This window comes from Sander vitreus, chromosome 24 (genome assembly GCF_031162955.1).
Source record: "Sander vitreus isolate 19-12246 chromosome 24, sanVit1, whole genome shotgun sequence".
Classification (NCBI taxonomy): Eukaryota; Metazoa; Chordata; class Actinopteri; order Perciformes; family Percidae; genus Sander; species Sander vitreus.
This window is the reverse complement of record NC_135878.1, coordinates 733250-754233: the sequence shown is the minus strand read 5'-3', so window position 1 is coordinate 754233 and position 20984 is coordinate 733250. Positions and strand designations below refer to the sequence as shown.

At 40.4% G+C, this 20984-nt stretch overlaps 1 protein-coding gene across 15 annotated transcripts in view; it reads left to right on the top strand.

The window, feature by feature from the left end:
- Positions 1–11662, top strand: part of LOC144512534 (CLIP-associating protein 1-B-like) — a 45320-nt gene extending 33658 nt beyond the window's left edge. For 9 of the 15 annotated variants that reach the window (XM_078243275.1, XM_078243274.1, XM_078243270.1 and 6 more), the window contains 12 exons: positions 542–764; positions 930–1025; positions 2146–2298; positions 2535–2641; positions 5406–5553; positions 6930–7155; positions 7262–7315; positions 7654–7856; positions 7936–8064; positions 8793–8999; positions 9088–9204; positions 10026–11662. In XM_078243275.1, coding sequence (XP_078099401.1) covers positions 542–764; positions 930–1025; positions 2146–2298; positions 2535–2641; positions 5406–5553; positions 6930–7155; positions 7262–7315; positions 7654–7856; positions 7936–8064; positions 8793–8999; positions 9088–9204; positions 10026–10109 — 1747 coding nt within the window. In that variant the 3' untranslated portion in view covers positions 10110–11662. The remainder of the gene's footprint in view (positions 1–541; positions 765–929; positions 1026–2145; positions 2299–2534; positions 2642–5405; positions 5554–6929; positions 7156–7261; positions 7316–7653; positions 7857–7935; positions 8065–8792; positions 9000–9087; positions 9205–10025) is intronic. The other 6 variants (XM_078243281.1, XM_078243279.1, XM_078243280.1 and 3 more) reach the window with 1 other exon arrangement.
- The last annotated feature ends 9322 nt before the right edge of the window (positions 11663–20984 follow it).

Sequence of the window (20984 nt, the reverse complement as noted above, 5' to 3'; positions counted from 1 at the left end):
TTTGAAAGAAGACGTTTTTAATACCTCCTAAAACACTGACGTGGCAGACGTGAAACATCTGGTCTACATGAATACTAAAACGTCTGATAACGTCTATGGTTTTAATATCGAAGGAATTTTAGGAAGGCAGGCTGTTATGGCTTCGAACAAGTTAAACCCAGTAGTAGGACGCCTTAAATTCCTTTTCAACTCGCTGTCTTGTTAGCTGACTCCAGGTACCGGCTTTATGGGGTTGATTAAAGGACCGTGGCTTGATATCAGAGGCTGCAAGAAAGATAAAAGAGAGACTGAGAACAACTTTAGTGTGTCAAAAATGTTGCATGTTCTGAAACTTACAAAATACCAATCATAGGTTGAAAAGTCTTCAGTAAGCAAAATGAAGCCCAGATAACAAAAACTAGAACTATAATATCATTTTTTCCTCTCCATGTCCTCCCAATAATGTTTAAATTTAGCTCCTGGCAGGGTTGGATGAGTTATTAAAAAAATAAAGCTGATGCAGTGGACGTTTTCAATGCTGCATTTCCTTGTTTCTCTGCAGAGATTCTTTCTCATACGAGCAGCAGTTCAACATCCTGATGCGTTTCATCGTGGATCAGACGCAGACGCCCAACCTGAAGGTGAAGGTGGCCATCCTGCGCTACATCGAGGCACTCGCCCGTCAGATGGACCCGGGCGACTTCGTCAACTCCAGCGAGACACGCCTCGCTGTATCTCGCATTATCACCTGGACGACCGAGCCCAAGAGCTCCGACGTCCGCAAGGTAGGGGGGCGGGGCGGTGTGGAGTCTCATTGCCACCTCCATCTTCTCTCACAACTTTCAATTTTTTTCTTTATTTGTCCGTTTCTTTATTTAATTTTTTTTTCTTTTCACGTCTTGATTTTATTTTTTTTTCCAATTGCCATTTCTCATCCACCGCACCCCCAGACCCTTCATAGCTGGGCAGGGGAGGATTTCTCAGGCCGACCCAGCACCGTGGCCTCTCTGCCTGGAGAGGGCAACCTGGAGGAGAGGTGCAAGCAGGTAGACTCTCCATCAAACCGCATGAGCAGAGGGAATAACCTCCTCTAACTCTCAGAAACACCCGGGGAGCAGCTGGATGTCTCACTCATGTTCTCACTGAGTGGTGCGAGGCTTTTCAACACTAACTGCTCTTAAATCAAGTTTCAGAATCATGTGATGGTTCTGTTTCATGGCTGGTAAAATGGGTCGTAGATGTTTCAGCGGACTTCAAAATGTATCTTCAGTATGTGCATGAGCTGCTGGTGGGGTCTGGTCTGTGCAGTCAGTGACCAACTGAACTAAACATAACAAACTATGTTTCCAGCAAGTTGTGCATGGATTTGTGCAGTTTGCTTTTAACCTTGATACATGAGTTATCTTGAAGAAGACTTGAAGAGGAAACCATTCTTTTCAGGCTTTTGCTTAACTGTCTTGATTTGAACCGACATGCTGCACGCTCACTGCAACAAATGTGCTTCTTAACATTTAACTTAACATGTGATTTACTATAATGTTTACTTGGTCTTGTTTTCATTCATTTTTATAAAAATGTGTCAATACTTTAAAACAGTTTCTCTCAGGAAGGTTTTACTGTCATTGGACAACCTCGCTGGCATTTTTATCTAATCTAAGATAAGTAATCTAACATAAGAAAATAGATATATAATTATATAATATAATTAAAATAGATAAAATAGAGTAATTGAATGTAAAATATTAATAAATATATATTTAAAAAATCTATATCAGTACATTATATATATATATATATATATATACAGAAATAAATGAACAATTAAATGCGAAAATACATTTGAAAAGTATTTTATAATGTGCTATTTTTCTTTATATTCCCACATTTATTTATTCTTTTATTTATTTCTCTTTATATTTCTACATTTTCTTATTCTTTTACAGATATATTCTTTTTAATGGCACACCTATGACTCCATAGTGTGTATTTGTCATGCTTCAGTGGCAAAAACTGCAATAAACTTTTAACTAACACCGCCGCCAGGGAGAAACTCGAGCTGAACCCCCCACCTCAACAGTTCCAGGGGCGCTCTCTGGTTCTCATCGATCTGTGTGTGTGTGTGTGTGTGTGTGTGTGTGTGTGTGTGTGTGTGTGTGTGTGTCGTAGGCGGCCCAGGTGGTGCTAATTGCCCTGTTTGAGCTGAACACGCCGGAGTTCACCATGCTGCTCGGTGCTTTGCCCAAAACCTTCCAGGACGGGACCACCAAACTGCTGCACAACCACCTGAGGAATGCCAGCGCCAACAGTGGCATCAGCATGGTAACACACACACAAAATATAGTGAACTATAAAGATGTGAATCTGAAAATCTAAAGTTTTAGTTCAGTCACCAACCAAACTGTATTTAAGATAATCTCTAAATTTTACATTTTATTTATCAATTTAGCTGATCAAATATATTTTCTGTACTTTTTACCTTCTAGTCTGACAAAATGATCTTAACTCTTACAGATGTTTTTTGGCGGTGTTTCTAAAGCCAGTTGTGTGATTTGCAGGCGTCTCCCAGTAACTCGGCAGGCCGGACGCCTCCGCGGCCGCCCAGCAGCCGCAGCAGCCCGCTGACCTCGCCCACCAACTGCTCCCATGGGGGTCTTTCTCCCAGGTACGTCACAGAAGCACTCCCACTGCACAACTGCACCTCAAACCCACAGTCACACTCCTCACCACTGGTGATTGAAGATGTTCAAATACATTTAATTCTCCATATCAGAGCTTACCCTCATTACAGTCATTTCTTCTGCATCAGAAATATAGTTTGCACCTGTTTTATATTGATATCAGATGATTAGAAGGTCATTCAGTTACAAAATATCAGATTTATCAGAGTCAGCTGGAGTAGAGCTGAACCAAAGTGAAGATGTGATCAAATTTAACTTAATATTTACTTAAATTTAGCTAAATAATTCAACATTTTAATGAGATATTTTGAATTATTTTGCTCCAAATGTTTTACAGCTTTCTCATCACTGTTCCTGACTCAGCACTGATTAGATTATATGTCAGATTTGTTGTATTTTTATTCTTGAAGTTACATATCAATATCTGAGATCAGTCAGCACTTCATGCTTTTATTTCAAATGATATCAGGCGGTGGCCAGGTTAGCTCAGTTGGTAGATCAGGCACACATATAGAGGTGTATGCCTCGACAAAGAAGGTCCAGGGTTCGAGTCCGACCTGTGACAATTTCCTGCATGCCTTTTCCCTCTCTCTTCCCCTTCATGTCTAGCTGTCCTATCCATTAAAGGCGGAAATGCCCCCCAAAAAATAAAAAAAATTAATATCAGGCGTGAAAAATCAGTGAATCATCTTTAGTCAGGATCAAACCATTTTGATAGGACATTTTGGTGGGAGATAGGACATTTTGGTGGGAGAAACAAAAGCACATTTCTCTATCTTTAGAAACTCATAACATATGTAGACTTGCTCCAGACTCAAGCATGTGATGCTTCACCCTTAAATGATTTCCTGCTAATAACATTTTTGTAGTTACAATGCATCAAAGGTTGAGCAGCATGATACTGGTGCCAGTTCTCAACATGTACTGAGAACAGAGCTTCTCCTTATTTTCTCACATCTCTATCTTTTCCCTGGGCTGCTCTCCTCCTCCTCCTCCTCTTCCTCCTCCACCCTCTCCCTCTTCTGCTCTTCCTCCCCGGCTGGTTGCAGTCGGCTGTGGGGCTGGAGCGCAGACGGGCTCTCCAAGCTCCCTCCTCCACCCTTCCCCTCCCCTCTTCCTCCACCCACTGCCCACTCCTCCGTCAAGGCAGTGCGGCGAGCTTACTCACCCAGGTAACCCCCACCCCCTCTTTTTCTCCTCCCTGTTATGGGGTTTCACAGTAGAGCTGCGTGACCTAAAATACAGTTAAATATATTTTCTATCGCTGTAATGATCAATCTTTTTAATCTAAAGATTAAATCTTTTTAAATATACTTTCACAAAGTGCACAAAGTTCTCTTTCCCCTATTGACTCTTTTCAAATAACTTCAAAAGCGGCTCTACAATTAGGAAAGAAACAAATCCATATCATTTCTTTGTCCTCTTGATGCTTTCTTGCACTGTGAAACCTCTAAAAACTCACAGACAGTCTCATCTGTCGTCACCTCTGCAGCAATTTGTGCCTCCATCTGCTCAAATTGTCCTTCACTGTCCATTTGTTTGTTTCTCGTTTATAACTAAAGGTTCCCAGGTGAGAAAATGTGCAATCAGTGTCTCTGTGCACGACTCACCCTGTTTGTCTCTACCTGCGTCAGTTTGTCAACATGCACGGCTATGCACGTGCACTGCACTGAGATACATCATGGTGCACAGAAAAAGTGCTGCTTGTTTCCTAGTCATGGACACAATGTGTTGTGGTGCATGAAAATACCTTTGAAGCACTTCTGCTTTGTTCTTGCACTCTTGAAAGTTTGGAAAGTTGGGACCAAGAAGTTAAAGTTGAGACAAGAAATTAAAAATAATGAAATGTACACCAGAATATCTGTAACCCCTTTTCGACCAAGGCATTTCGAGGGCCGGTTCGGAGCTGGTGCCTAATCTCGAACCAGTTCTTTGTGTTTTTGTGTTTCTTGGCCACAGAAAACACAAAAACACAAAGAGCTGGTTCTTGGCCAGGGAAACTGGTTCCAGAGTGGCATCAACCCTTAGCTGATCTTGAACCAAATACTGCTGACATCAGGGGCTGGGGGCGGGATTATCATGACCAACAAGACCAACGAAAACATTGTGACCGCCATTTTTAAAAACACAGAGCTTCATTATGGACGCAAAATCAAAGCCATGGACTGTGGAGGAGAAAGAAACTAGTCTCCTAGCAGTATGTTCCTCAACAGAAGTTCAAAACAAACTTGAGGGAGCTTGGCGAACAAAGCTGAGCCGATACAGCGGGAGATGGCTGCCACAGGGTACAACAGAACCGTCGTGCAGAAAGTGAAAAAGGAGTACAGGGACCAAAAAAAGGATTAAAACCAGCTGCGAATCAGCAACAGCCCAGCACTAGAACTATGTTTGCCTTGGTTGAAAAGGGGTAAGGATTCAGTTTTGTCCATGTCTAGGTAAGTGTCCTCGTTCCTTATTCACAAGCTTTAACCAAAAGCCGTGCTTTTCCACGACTATCGAAGGACTGAACCTTTTAGCTCAGGTAGTCTTGAATCACTACATTAAAGCATCTGTTCGTCATGTCAGGCTTGTTAGGTTAAGTCCTTGGGAGAACTCCAGCTTTCTCAAATCTCCTAAATAGTTTTTTTTCCAAAATAATCTTTTCAAGCATCAAAGTCACACATAATCACATCCTGAAACCTATTGTAGCAGAACCAGCTCTCATGTGATAGTTTTCTTTCTAACAAGCCCGTCTCTCCCACGCTGCAGCATGCTGGAGTACGACAGTGAAAACCTGAATTCAGAGGAGATCTACAGCTCTCTCCGCGGCGTCACCGAGGCCATCCAGAACTTCAGCTTCCGCAGCCAAGAGGACCTGATGGAGCCACTGAGGCGAGACGGCAAGAGGGACGGCATGGTGAGGAGAAAGATGTCGCTTAGTTTATGAACATAAATGAACACAAACAACTGTAAGATACTTCTATAATTAGCTGAGGGCTCCAACCGATGTTTATTTTCACGGACAATTTATTTCCTTGACTTATTAATTACTTGTTTAGTCTACAAAATGTCAGAAAATGGTTTAATCTGTAAAGTTTCCCACCATTCAGTGTCTGTTCTGTGCAACCAAACACATAAAGAACTGAGGCTATAAGTTGATTTATACACATTTATATATTTTATGATTTACCAGTCCTGCTTATTCATACTGTCAGAGTTTCTGAGGTAAAACGGCCACATAAGTTGTCTATTCAAGCAGCATTTACGACTCATACTTACGTTTGTAGTGACGCCGCCCTCTAGTGGCTGTGGTAGTTATGACGGGAGCAAAGCAGGAAGTAAGGTGACGAAGTATAAAGGCCATTTTACAGTCGCCGCAGCCGAGCTTGCACGTGCCAATGTGACGTCAAAATGACATAGATCTTGCTGGCGCGCCAGGATTTTGAGTGAGTGTCGCACCACTCTATTTTTTTTAGCGACACGCGACAAAGCAGAAACAGGAAGCCTGAACGAGCTCGAGGGAAACTGGATGCCAGAACTCTCAGAGTGACTGCAAGTCTCTCTTGTAAACTTACTGGGTTAAGATTAGTTATTTTATAGCGAATGAAAGGCTCTATCCGACAAAGTAGGTCATTGAATCAAATCGAAGCATTGACGTCAATGCTGCTGCTAGTTCTGCCGTTGTTTAACCTTTTCTTCTTCTTTTAGTCCGTAGAAATAGCAAAGTTGGTAGCCTTTCCTCATTAGCGCCCCCTCTGTTCAGGAGAAGACTGCAGTATAAACAGTTACGGCGATTCCATGACGTCACACTGGCGCTCGACAGGTCAGATGCGGCTAGTATACTGCACGTTTAAGAGTGCCAAATTTCTGACGTTGGACATTGGGGTGGTGGATGGGTCAAACTAGAGGGTACTTTCACCCAGGAGACCGAGGTTTGATTCCCAGTTGAAAATAAAAGTAAACAGCAAGTTTAGCGTCATGTGCATAACCTTCAGGAGGGGACGTAACATCTGATTTTAACCCAAACCTCCATCTTTTTCTAAACTTAACTCAGTAGTTTTGGCGTCTAAACCAAACTGCGTCCGTTTCACAAGGTTAACGACACGTTTAAAACCGCAACCGTTACCTTCTCTGGTTTAGATAGAAGATTGTATTTCCTGCCACCACTAGGGGCGCTATGAAACACTTGCATGGGTCGTTTTAGAGTGTAGCAATACATTTACTACATGGGTCGTATGTTTTTGGAGGACTTGTTGCAAGTGAACTTTGTGTTGTGATGATGTCGTTATTCAGTCCGGAGTCGGGGCGTCCTCAGAGCTCGGCGGTGAGGTGGTGGGGGGAGGACGCACAGCCCTAGACAACAAGACGTCTCTGCTGAATACGCCTTCGCCTCGCTCCTTTGCCGGCCCGCGCTTCAGAGACTACAACCCGTACAACTACACGGACAGCATCAGCACACTGGACAAAGCTTCCCTGAAGGAGGCGCTGTTTGAGGACGCCGTGGAGCAGCTGCGAGATGGTGAGACCACAGTCACATCTGGTCAGAAAGTAGCTGAAAAGTTTCTGATTTCGTTGGTGTTTAGTTTGTCATGTTGTGTCTTCAAACAGAAATGTTTTCTTTGCAGGCAGCAGACAAGAATGTGTGGAAAACAAGATCGTGAACCCCAAAAGCTTCCCTGGTAAAGACATGTTGCATTACTGAGTCCTTTTCTACAACATGCTCAGAAAAAACATATTAACATTAAACATATTAGAGTCAGAGAAATTCTCCTCTTGTCCCGTAGACTGACGAAAGATAAACAAGTACAGGTTTATAAAGCTTCTCGAGGAGTTTTGAAATACCAAAAAGTCCACACAGCAAATTAACGACTTCATTTCTACGTCTGTTTATCTTTTAGTTGATTTAAATCTGAGCTTCAGACGTTTACCAGCATCACACACACTCACTGAAGCACTTGATACATGTTTTTGTTAAATTATGACCAAAATAACACACTTTTCAATTCTCCGCCTGCAGCTGTCCCTGCTGAGCAGCTGCAGCTGGTCGGGGAGCTGCTGAAGGAGCTCTCCCAGGGCCAGGCAGGGGAGCGGGGCCCCGAGGACCGACGGGGGACTCTGCTGGAGCTGTTGAAAGTGGCCCGAGAGGACAGCCTGGTGGTGTGGGAGGAACACTTTAAGACGATGCTGCTGCTACTGCTCGAGACGCTCGGGGACAAAGATGTAAGGACTATCCTCTGTAAAATACTTTGTGACCTTCACACTTTCTGTAAGTCACTTTGAACTGACTCTTGTCTCTCAGCACACGATCCGGGCACTGGCCCTGCGGGTCCTGAAGGAGATCCTGAGGAATCAGCCAGCCCGCTTTAAGAACTACGCTGAGCTTACCATCATGAAGACGCTGGAGGCTCATAAAGACTCCCACAAAGAGGTGAGGAGCCTTTTTTAGGTCTGGTTAAGCGAGTCATAGTTTTAAAAGGATGCTGGGATTTAGGGTTCACTTAGTCTCGCATTGTCAGACCTTACTCCACAGCGCTGTGGAGTAAGGTCTGGCTACACCACAAATGCATTCTGGGATAGGAGAAATAAACACTCTGGTTAGTTTGCATTTCTTTAAACCAATCACAATCGTCTTGGGCGGCGCTAAGCTCCAGCCGCAGCGACGGTAGCTCTACAGAATAGTCTTGGGAAGGAACTTGTTTTGGTGGAACATTTGCACCCCATAAACCCCACATGCAATATTAAAAGAAGTTAACTGTTGACACAATATTGTAACGTGAGATATTTAAATTAGCTGATTCATGGTTAAACCTCATTGGCTCTTACAGTGTATCTCCGTTTGTACTTCGTCCACAGCAATCCCACCAATCAGTCCCAAAACGTCCCAGTTAGAGAGGAAATGCCCTAAACATATTCTTCTTACAAAAACATCTTTACAATAATTCCCCGAAAGAACCAAGCAGTCCTGCCTTGTTGCACGATCCAAACTTTCTTCAAAATTTGACATTTTCAGCGTGTAGCTTATTAGCTCTAAGTTTTCGAAGGGATTTTGGGTACGGCAAAACAGAGTGGAAGGTGAGAGCCGGATGTCAGGCTTTATCATGGAAATGTACTTCTGTTGCTCCAGACTAGGGTTCACTTATGCCCTACATTATGCAGGTGGTGCGTGCGGCAGAGGAGGCGGCCTCCACGCTGGCGGCCTCCATCCACCCGGAGCAGTGCATCAAGGTCCTCTGTCCTATCGTGCAGACTGCAGACTACCCCATCAACTTGGCGGCCATCAAGATGCAAACGAGGGCCATTGAACGCATCGCCAAGGAGCCGCTGCATCAGCTGCTGTCTGACATCATACCTGGACTCCTGCAGGTGAGATGCACGACTTGAGACTTTTCACTTTGAAGTCCATTTAGGAGTCGTCTACAGGTGTTTTACTCACCGTCCTCTGTTGTTACAGGGCTACGACAACACAGAGAGCAGCGTGAGGAAGGCCAGCGTCTTCTGCCTCGTGGCCATCTACTCTGTGATCGGAGAGGAGCTGAAGCCTTACCTCGCTCAGCTGACCGGCAGCAAGGTACACTCATGTCCTGTCTTTCAAGCTGTCAGTCTGACACGCTTTCAGCGAGCGTTAACATTTTCTTCACAGTCCTGAACCGGTGTCTGCGAGTTTTTATCAGCATAGTTTCAACATCCAGCTGAAGACAGGAAAAAGTGTTGCAGCTGGAGTCAGTGTCAGCGAGAGAGTTTATTTTTTGGCAAACGTGACTTTTCTGGTGACCTTGTTTTGACATGAGAATCCAATTTAACATTATTTATTTAGGAAGTATCATTGAAGAACAACAAGACAAATCCCCCCCAATACTAGTTTTAGCCCCGTATAGGTGAAAGCGTAGGTAAGAAATTAAAAAATACTGTTGGAAAACACTTCAGATAAAGCATAAATCTCAACTGTTCTTTAAGATTAGTTTTTTGTATGAGGCATTGTTGCTCCTTGTGGCTGTAAAAGAACCCTGTTTTCATTTAAAGCGTTTACGAGCAATATTTTTCAAAGAGAAAAGGACTTATTGTTTGATTTGGCAAATGCACGTTTAGTGAATCGCCTCCGTTAAAGTCTCCCATGCAGAGACGGCAACCGCCCCAAACAAGCCAGTTATTAACAAGGAGTTCTTGAAGTTCGGGCATATACAAGTATAAATACATATTATGACTGGACAATAATACAGTGATAAGCATCTACAGTAAAAAAGCAAAACATTAGGATGACCGTGTTAAATATTACACCGATTCCAGCACCTTAATCTCTGGATGGAGCAGGGAGTTTGAGTGTTTCAGAGGTGGAGAGAGAGAGTCTCGGAGGTGGAGTCCTCTAACACTCCTGCTGTTTCCCTCCTACAGATGAAGCTGCTCAACCTGTACATCAAGAGGGCCCAGACCTCCACCAGCAACAGCAGCAGCTCCTCCGACATCTCGTCCTACTAACACTAACATCACCTTCGTTTCAATTTTCATTCCAACAGCCAATACAAACAGGATCATGATTATCTAGATTTTCATCATCTTCTCATCCAACTTTTCCAAATTCTTCCCATTTTATTCCTTCAGCCGTTGATGAAGCTGAAGTCGTCTTCGTGGCTCCAGTTTCTGGACCATCTTCTTGAAAGCGTAGCCAGTTTTTGGGAGACAAGTTGGCAGCTTTGATAAAGAACCAGGCCCTCCTTTCTCTTTCACACTAACGCTAGAGTCATGAGCCTTAAAACGTTATCTTCCTTCGATGTACGGTGGAACCAAGGTGATCGTAGAAACCATTCTTTCCTCTCCTCATTTCACCATCTTCTTTGTCAATCGGATCTGAAGTGATCCTGAGAAATATTTAATGTTACTTTAGCACCGAGACCATCTCCTCTAACTTATAAGAGGTGAAATCGTGAAAGAGTTTTTGTTTTTGCCTCCTCTTACTGCAGGAGGAAACCTGTGGCTATCAGTATTTCTATTCATTTTTAGTACCTTTAATCCACTTCTTTGAACTATTTTTTTGCTTTGACACATCAAACCTTATTGTATATTGAATGTAAAGAGCTTTGAATGGATCTTACCTGTATATCTCCTTCCTGAACTACTGCCTCATTGTACCCAGTGGATCAATCTTAAAAGGTGTTGGGATGTTTTCCAATTTGACAAGTGCAAATAAAGTGTTAAAAAATGGCACTATAGTCTTTAAAAGGCTAAATTCAAGAAGAAGATTAATATGTCAAAAATAATGAGCTTTGATTTAGAAATTCGACACCTTTTGATGAGTAAAACGGTAGGAGAACGTAACTTTCCTGCTGTGGCACTTATTAATAGAATAGCAATATGTGTTAGCGTTAAATAAAAATGTTAGTTTACATTAAATGATCATTTGGCTGGCCAATGATTTTAAGCACTACAATGATTTTATTATTTTGGGCCCAACTACCAGCAGAAGTAGATAGATCAGTGTTATTTAAAGGAAAACAAATCTTAACAAGGACTTAATTTATTCTGTGTGACACTTATCAGTTAAATTCCCTTTTAAAAATCTATAATAGATATAATACACTTTATAATGTTTTAATAAAACTACTAGATGTTTTACACAGGGTTTAACACTACGTGTGAACAGGGTAAACAGTTTTAACTAACATATCACCATGAAACTTCCCCAGCTGATTACTGACTACTGCTTTAAATTAGTACCTTTAGGAGAAATCTACGGACACAAATAGACAAAGTGTGGTAAAATAAATGTTTTTCATTCCACTAGTCTGATTGAAGACATTGAAGACATCGTTATGGATGATAAAGAGCACAAAATTCCTAGATTTTTATGTCCTACCTCTCGCCCGAAGCGTTTATCATACTGTACACTTTTTGCAAATATTTGTAAACAGAAAGCAGAATAAATGATTTGATAAATGTTAATATCTGAAGAAAAGAGTCAGCTTCAATCTTCTGAAGAAGTGAAATCATGTTATGGGAGCAAAATAGTTGCCTTGCCTTAAAAAACTATAATAGATATAATACACTTTTACTAATTAGTATTTCATAAATCTACCTAGATTGAACAATGTACTTGATGTTTTTGCACAGACTTTATGTAATATATATTTACAAATTATTCCTCCGATCTCCTGTATATTGCCTTTGACAACAGCTGAAAGATGAATAATCAAAACAAGCTGTAGGAGAGGAACGTTTTAGTTAGCAACTGTCGTTGGACACACACATTGTCCAGAACTATTAGTTTATAATATGAATATTATATTAAGTAATGTTAAGTTTATTGCTAATGAAATATCTTAATTAAAGTGGGTCTATTTATTTATTTTTTTGAACAGCAAACATCTGATTCTATTCATGAACAAATGAGATGAATGTGTGGTTATTCTTCATACACACATCACTTTTTTTAATTATGTATGTAGTCCACAAATACAAGTCTCATTTATTAGAGTTATTACACTTTAAATCGCAAATATTTGTCAGAAAAATGACTCTTACGTATTTTCCTCAAATGTTTGCCTTTCCGTTTACCCTGAGATTTAAAAAGCTGACTTTTATCTGCGTTGTGACATCATTTGAACTCATAAAATTGGAAATAGTTAAATAAAACATTCTAGTTATCATGCAAAGTGTTACTGATAAGATAGTTCTTGTCTTAAAATGGGACCAAACACATTCACACAATCTCTCATCAACAAATAGGTTGTAAAACAGCTGTTTTCATGTAAAGAAAAGTAGTTTTTAAATGAGTTGAATCAGCAAAAAGAAATCCAGTAGTTGGCTATTGGACAACAGTTTTAATTTACATTTAATTGATTGATTGAAAAGGATTATTTAACCGTTAAGTGTCACATGGAACTACTTTGTCATCTATACTGTATATATTTAAAATAATACGGTGAATTCGTAGTCACTCAGCTGAGAAATAACAATTAAGGATTATTAGAAAAATGAAGTAAAACCACTAAAAGACAGCGGTGATGTTTTTTCTCTGCCGTCTGTGACGCTAAAGGCCCAGTTGGGTCTAAACTGGGAGTTTATTGGTTTAGATGTCTGCTGTCTTACAGGCTACACTACTGTGATTTGAGTTTCATTCCAAAATACTGTAATATATATGTATGTTATATATTACTCTTAAAAAGGTCAAGATCAAAGTTTCAAAAATAGTATAACTGTTTACAATGTATTCTTGTTTTAAAGAGATGGTTTAGCAGTTTGAGGAAGACACTCCTCTGTATCAGTTGTTCCTAAATTGAATGTAAGTCACTTGGACCTTTTCAAAATGTGAAATATTTTACCTAAATCTGACCGAGAGACTGACAATCTGAATGATTAGATGCTACTAAAAGCTAATTGATGAATTGTGAAAAGTGCCAGCGTTACGAGAAAAAGAAACGAGAATGAAAGAGATCTTTGGACATTAGCAATAAACTCTGAGATTTTCACGTCGAAGCACTGTAAATTTACATTTATGTGTTCCTCCTTTGAGACGTTCTCGCTGGTCAATGTACAGAAGTGTCTTTTTTTATTTTAAAGTGCACCTATGATGAAATGTTACCGCTGCTTATTATAACACTAACAAACGCGCCTAATAACTCCAGTGTGTGTACTGTATCTCAGCAGGAAGGTGCAGTTACGATGATGGAGAACGAAACTTACTGACTGAACACTGAAATCTTTAAAATCCTCTGACCGGTTGAACCTTTCCTGGTGCTAAACTCCGCCAGTCTGGCGCACAAGGGAAGTTAAAACAAACGCTACAGAGGTAGTTTAAGGAATACTTTGGGAAAGACGATATAAGATTAGAAGATTGAAACCATTCGTCGTGTTTGTACGGTAAATATAAAGCTGCCGCCTGTTAGCTTAGCATAGCATAAAGACTGAACACAGACAGCCTGGTTCCAGATAATTTGATTAATCACAAAATTGTTAGTTATTTGCACCACTAAAGTACATTTGTCTTGTAGAATCTCGTTAACAACCTTAACGTTATGAAACTACTTCAATTCTGTGAACACACACTGTGAATACACAGAAAACCTACTGTGTGTATACTCTGTAACGCTGCAACAAATGATTGTTTGCATTATCAACAGGTGTAGGAATTATTTTCTTTATTTATCTAGTGGTTGTAATTTTAGAAAATAATGAAAAAGGAACTTCATATTCAGATTTGTCTGACCAACAAAAAAACCAAACATGGAAAACTCTGAAAACTAGCAAATATTAACATTTGTGAAGCTGGTTCCAACTTCAAAATGACGTTTAGCCAGTCTAAACTGGCTAAAAGTGGGCGCCCGGATAGCTGAGTTAGTAGAGCGAGCGCCCAGTTTGAGGTTTTCTCCTCGACGCAGCGGGGCCGGGTTCGACTCCAACCTGTGGCCCTTTGCTGCATGTCATTCCCCCCCTTTCATTTTTCAGCTGTCCTGTCGATAAAGGCCTAAAAATGCTCAAAAAAATATCATCTTTTATCTCTAAAAGTCATTTTCTGTCAACTAATCAATTACGTTTCTGTGTGCCTGGGATTTATTTTCAAATTCAGTATAGAAATACTGAGAACCATTTCAAGTACTACTACTAAGTAATACATTTAAAAGTCCAGTCTTTATGCTAAGCTAAGCTACGTGGCTTGTAGCGTCAGATTTACCGTACAGACACACGAGCGGTATCAATCAGCAAAAAAGCAAATAAACATAGATCCCAAAATGTGGAAACTAGTCTTTAATGAGACATGTAGACCCTGAGAGTGAAGAATGATGTTACTGAAGATTTCCAGGCCTTATTTTATCTCTTCAAACTCAATACTCGGACTGTTAAATGTACTGTACCAGTGCCCGTTGTCAGTTGTTCTCAGCGCGTGAGAATTTGGCAAAAAGAGCTTTAAACTCTGCACTGAATGTTGAAGTCCTCCGCAGCATGTCGTCCAGTGATCCAGTGTTAGCCTGCTGCAGTTTAGGCCTCTGAAAGTCATTTCCCTTTACTCTTTCGTACAGTGTGATTTACGGAAGCTGCCAAAAGCCAAAATAATAATAAGTAAATAAATGACTTGAAAAATAAATAAATATTCTACTAAATATAACAAAAACAATATTAAAAATAGATGTAGGCATAATTAATCGATTCAAAATAAATAAAAGCAAAAAAACTAAAATGCATTTAAAAATTCATATTAAAAAAAATGGAAACTTAAATATAAAAGTAAATAAATTATTATTGTTATAAAAACTTAAATAAATAAATAATAAAGCCAATTAAAACAGAAAAATCTATTTGTCACATTTGACCAATTAATTAATTTATGTTTTTTATATTATTTCTGGTACATTTAATGACATATTTATTCATTTATCGAGTCATTTATCTATTTGTTTTATTTTGGCAGCTTCTGTCCTACGTACTTAACTACGTCCGCATGCGTACTTTAAAGGAGTCTTTGTCAGATGTAGACAAAAAGCAACCGAGCAAACCACCAAACTTAAACCCATACGTTTGATTTCCTGGATGTGTGCCTTTGGGTACACATCTCTAACACACGTACTAACACGCTGCTTCTTAAGAACGGTGGACTTCATACACTAATGTAAGAAGAGATGCAGTGCTGTAAATAAGCTTTGTGGTGAAATGGCAATATTTTCCACAATGCATGGCTCCCGTTTTATTTCATGCTACACAATATATATTTATGTTTTATTTCCCTGTGTATATATTTACATGTTTGGTTCTCTTTCACCTGTGATAGACTTTGCAGAACTTGAAATAAACTAATCAGACTTGTTGTCTTTGTCATTTCTTTTATACAACTTTATCCACTTCTTTTCCTGTCCTCTGTCTTTTATTTAGTTTATCTTTTCCCACAGTGGACAACAGGTTTTTTAGTGAAGTGCATCTGCATAAAACATTTTAATATTAATATTAATTACTTATGATTCGTTCCTTATATTTCCTTCCCTTCCGGTGTGTTTATTTCCATAATTTTTTGCGATGTGTGTCAGTGATGGAAAGTAACTAAATATATTTAAGAACTGTACCTGAGTGCAATTTGGAGGGTATTTGTACTTTTCATTTCTAGTATTTCTCAAATTGACAGTCTTAGGTACTAGTTATCTTTCAGTTACAAACAAAACATTAAAGATTGAACATCTAGTTAGTTATTTTTGGTCTGACTTTATGGCTTAAAAAGAGTATCAGTATCAGACCTTAGTTTCGTCTTCGTCTTCTCTCCCATTATCATCTGATGGTCCTTCAAAATGTATCTGGTGACCCTTTGGATGGGCCCGACCCCTAGGTTGGGAATCACTGGACTAAACTAACTATCTAATGTAGTTACAAGTAGTTGTAGTCAGCTACAGTAAAATGCTGCTCTAACATTAATGCATCCTAATAAAATATCCACCCCTGTATGTTGTATCTGTGGAGCTTCTTTTGTATCTGGAGTTTGCAAACTACACATTTGAAACAGCATTTCCCAGGTGTCCATGCGTTAAAAAGCACAGGTGTTCTTTATTTGGTGTAATTAACACAGGGACAGTCTTTTGTTTTCCTGGCTGAAGGTTTAGTGACTTAAATCCTTAAATACAGTCTCCTGTTCTCCAAAGATGCTGGGCTGGAAGGTAAATTGGGGATTTCCTTCAATATTTGAATCTCATATGTAGTTTAAATGTAGTTATTTCACATGTTGTCAACTTGTGAATGTCAGAATTGTATTTTCAGCAACCGTGTGGGTGAAATCTTTGATTGAAATAAGTGTAGAAAGTAAAATCATGGTCGTGGAGAATTGATGGAAGATGAAAGGATGGAAACCACCACCAGATGGCACTCCTAACATTGTCTTTCTCTACTGCTGTGAAATCACTGCTTTATTTCCATTTATTGATGAATTATTAAACTGATCACTTCTGTTTAAATATGTCACTTTGAGGTATTTATTACAGGTTCACTAGAAGATTTAGAATATTAGTTTAATAGTTTAATTTGACATTTTAATCTCTGGTCTTGATGTTTTTTTTTAGCACAAAGCTCTTAAATTAAATGCTGGTATACGTGTAGTTTAGTGTCCCAAATTCCCCATACAATTATGAACCTGAAATGCTTCCTTTGCTCGAAGACACTTTGCTGCTGTGGAGATCGAACCTGTGACTCTCTTCTGTTACAGGACGAGTACGTCCTGAAGTCCTTTTGTGAGTTTCCCCCCCAACGAACCACAGACAGGGACAGCTCAGCTCAGGGTTTCAGGGTCTTTTCAGCTCAGGAGGTCGACTGCTGGCAGGTAAAGATAATCATAAACCTCAGAATGCTGTTATTTTCCCTCTTCAAGACATTTCATTTAATTAATTAATAGGAAATAGCTCAGGTTCTCTAGATGTTCTGTAACAACAAAAGGGTGTTTTTGCTCAAAGATCCAAACAAGAAGTAGTTCCATACTAGAAATATTATTTGATTTCGAGCCATTGAGGTAAGGTGTCGTAAATCACACTTGGGCAGCTCTAAAGCACGCTTTAATTGAAATTATTCACATATTTAAAAAGGTAGCGCGGCTGTCGCACTGCAGCCTCTATCAATGGGTAACACAATCTAAAATATATAAATCTACATCTCTACTTACAGCCTGGAATATTTAACCTAAACTGCCTTCGTCTGGAAGATAATTCATGCTCTTACAAAATGTTATTTCAATTAAATATCTTCAGAACAAATTAACCTTTTTACAAGTTATATTTTTGCTATTAACTGAAACTCAGTTGACAGTTTATTTTAGCTAATAAACCTACATTAAAACTAGTCCTACAATAAATCCTGCTTCATGAAGCTTAGAATGTTCATTTTGTAGGATGTGCTGCTGTAGATCTGCAGGCCCACACTGTTTGTTTTACGAGCTCCCCTCCAACATTGTATAAATCTTTAAACACATCCCTTGGATCACTAGCTTCTAATGGGGTGTTTCATTTGTTGATCAAAGTGGGGCGTGTGGATGAGTTTTCCCCGTCGTCAGTCCTTGAAATGGCTTTGCTACCGTCTCTCTGCGGTGGCCCTGTGTTGTTGCAGAGGCCTGCCTGTTTAATCTGTATGCACACGCTGTTGAAAATTAATTTCATTAAAGGCCTTCTATTTGCACACACACACCCCCTCTCTCCACCTCTACCTCCACCCGCGCAGCTCCTCCTGTTTAAAGGCCCTCATAGTGTGTGATTAGCGCGTGTTTCCCCAACCTGGCTGGGAGTGGCGGTTAGGTCGGGAGGTCGCGCAAATGAAAGAGAACAACTTCATTGTGAGATGACTGGCCCATAAATCATCGGCCGTTTTCTATAAATCACGGCAGATGGCAGGGAGCGAGCCGAGGCTCATGGGAGCTCGTTCCGGCCCCTGTGCATGATGGGAAGGGCTGGGCTTAGCTGTGGCGGAGGCTGGCAGAAGCGCAGGGTCACTTCCAGTTTGCGGATGCGGAAGACGTGAGGTGTGGTGGAGGCCTGGCCGACGCGCTCCCCTCCCCCAATCCCTGCAGCTCTGCCCGGCCTCACCTGATGAGATTCAGACCCCGGAGGTCCGCGTGCAGAACCTCTCCATGCTGCCCTCCATTTAACAGGTCTAATCTGCCTGCTTAATATGGAGACAACTTCATCCCCCCCTCGTCCCCGGGCTGCGCTGAGACCTGTCAGGTTGACACTAAGTGTCCGCCCAGGAGGGGAGATCTGCCAGGCCCACTCACACACCTTCATTATTCATCATGATTATTTAACAGAACAGGACTCTCCCGCACTGCAGTCCGGCTCTGCTGCAACACATTGAGTCTCTTCAATGTGTTATCTCTACCTTTTTATATGTGACTTAGTTTCTTCTGCTACTATAACTCGAGGAGGAATTAATATCATTTGTTTTTTTAAAGCAGCCAGTACAGTTTAAGATGCAGAATAAATGCAAAGTTAAAGCTCTAAATGAATGTGAAGTGATTAGAGAGCCTGTCCTAATGTGAAAACAACTTATTTCAACCTCTTAGTTTCCAGGATAGAGAGAGATCTATTTCCATCTTGGGTTTGAATATTTCACTTTACTGTAAACATCCATTATCTTCAAAGAAGAGCTCGAACAAGACAATAAACAACACACATGATACCGTCAAACAATGTGGAATAAGATGATTTTAACAGCCTATAAGCAGTGTACCAATTGCATCTCATAAATGCATAATTAAATGGCAAAAATGGTGCCACACTAAGCACAGAAGTATAACCAGAACAATAATCCTGTATACTCTTGTATATACTTGTAGTACTTGTAAAATGACTGATAGGATGCATATCAACATGCAGCTTTTTAACAGACGTATTACTCTTTCTCAGAGGACAGTTTTATATCAGAAAAAATGTGACGTAGAAATAAACGCTGAAAATGTGTAGAAGAAAAATGCTACAATTTAAAACGTTGGAAAAAGCAAAAACAAACTGTGAAAAAAACGTCGAAAAAAGGTTGACGGGAAGACAACACAAGTGTGTATTCCTGTGTCGGTTATCAGAGTTTTTCTTCTTGGTGGCAGTAGAGGGAGCTTCAGAGCTGCTGTAGCCCTGACAGCAACAGTGAGACAAAACTACCTCCTTCTACCTGTTAAAGTGTTACTTTACAGGCCTTTTTAAAGCCGGTCACTGGTTGTTTGTTGTTGTTGAACTGGTCTTATCAACGATCTCTAAAACACAGATTCAGGCAGCCAGGGTTTCCAACCTCTAGGGTGGGGCTTTCCATATCATTAGCATAATGCTACGTTTCAACGAGAGGTATCAGAGGCAAAGCCAGGTGTAGCTACAAATTGGTATTTTGCAAGCTAAGTTCACTATTTTTAAATGGATGGAAGAGATGTGTTTATATACAGTGTGTGTATATCCATTCCACATATATATATATATATATAGAATGGAAAAGGATTTGCTGTAAAGCTTTCGCCTCCTCTCTGAACCGAACCTGGCGAGAGACTCAAACATGTATGGCTGAACCTCTCCAATGTTTTTCATTTTCTCAATGAGGGAGAAAGAGTAGATGTGCTTCCAGCCCCTCTTTTATGTAGGAAAACCATGTTAAACAAAGTATTTTTTAGTTTAAAACTTGTCAAGAGGAGGAAAAACATTTTTCTTTGTAGATAATATAAACAATTGTTGACCTTAAGTTCCACTTACTTGCTTATTCTGGAGCTTTTGACCACACTCAATCTTCATCAGAAGCTGAAGTTTGCTCAGTTGCTCAGTCAGTAAAAAATGTTTTAGCATATGTGTGCTTAAAAGTTGAGCTTGCTGGCTCGTTTCCAGTCAAGGGCGGCTGGCTTGTTTGTTGTGGGGCTTTCGACTATATCACAAAGACTTTCAACACACATGGACTTGAACCGTCAAGCTCAACATTTAAGCCAAAGTGCTCAGAATGATGACAACAGATGCAGGACAGTTGACAAAACACAATCTGTCAATTAAGACCTTGATTGAAGACTGTTTTATCCGCTCAGTTATGGACATTTGCATTAAAATGTCACTTCAACAGCATGATGTTGATCCAGTTTAAAATTCAGTAATGTCAACATGCTACACAGCTACCCAGATGTGTGTCTCAGCACAGGAAGCATTAGGCCAATCATTGTCTTATTTATTTAAGGGGGAATAAAAGATTGCTTCCCTCAAGAAATATTGGATTTATGGGGTTTTCTTGTCTGCGACCTACATGACCTCGGGGTCATCAGAGACCTCTCTCTGTCCTGATTGGTCGGTGTACACACACATTCAGATTAAATCCCACTTACACCATGATATTTGAGAGTAAAACATTTGCACCTTTTCATTAATATTCTAGATGACTTTTGGATCATTTTGCACTTTCGTTTTGTAAACTTTGGAATCTCCACTAACCACTTCTTTACCTGTACCATGGCATGGATCCAGCCAGACTCTGTCACCAGTTAGTACATGTGTCCCCGTCTGAAGCCTCTCTGTGTTGTTTGGGTTTGAAGTTCTCAGAGAAACAGACACTCGGCTGCTCTGTTGTGAATCAGGGTTAACGGGGAATTCGTGTATTCCTCTGGTGCGCTGCACTTAAAAGCAGCAGAGCCCCATTAGCCGCTGCTGCCCTCTTTTTACTCTGTGCTCTTTATTTTCTTTTCCCCACTGTGCTGGATCTTTTTTTTTTACGTCCAGCTGGCTTCTCAACCAGAAGCTCCCAGTCCCTGCGAGACCCGTTCAAACATAAAAAAAAAAAGATGGAGGCAAAAGTCCTCGGCTAATGAACATCACTCGGCTCTGATGGTTCAAGGGTCCATGTGGGCTCGATTGCAGGTCTGAGAGGGCTTTTCTTTTACAGACGAGCAGC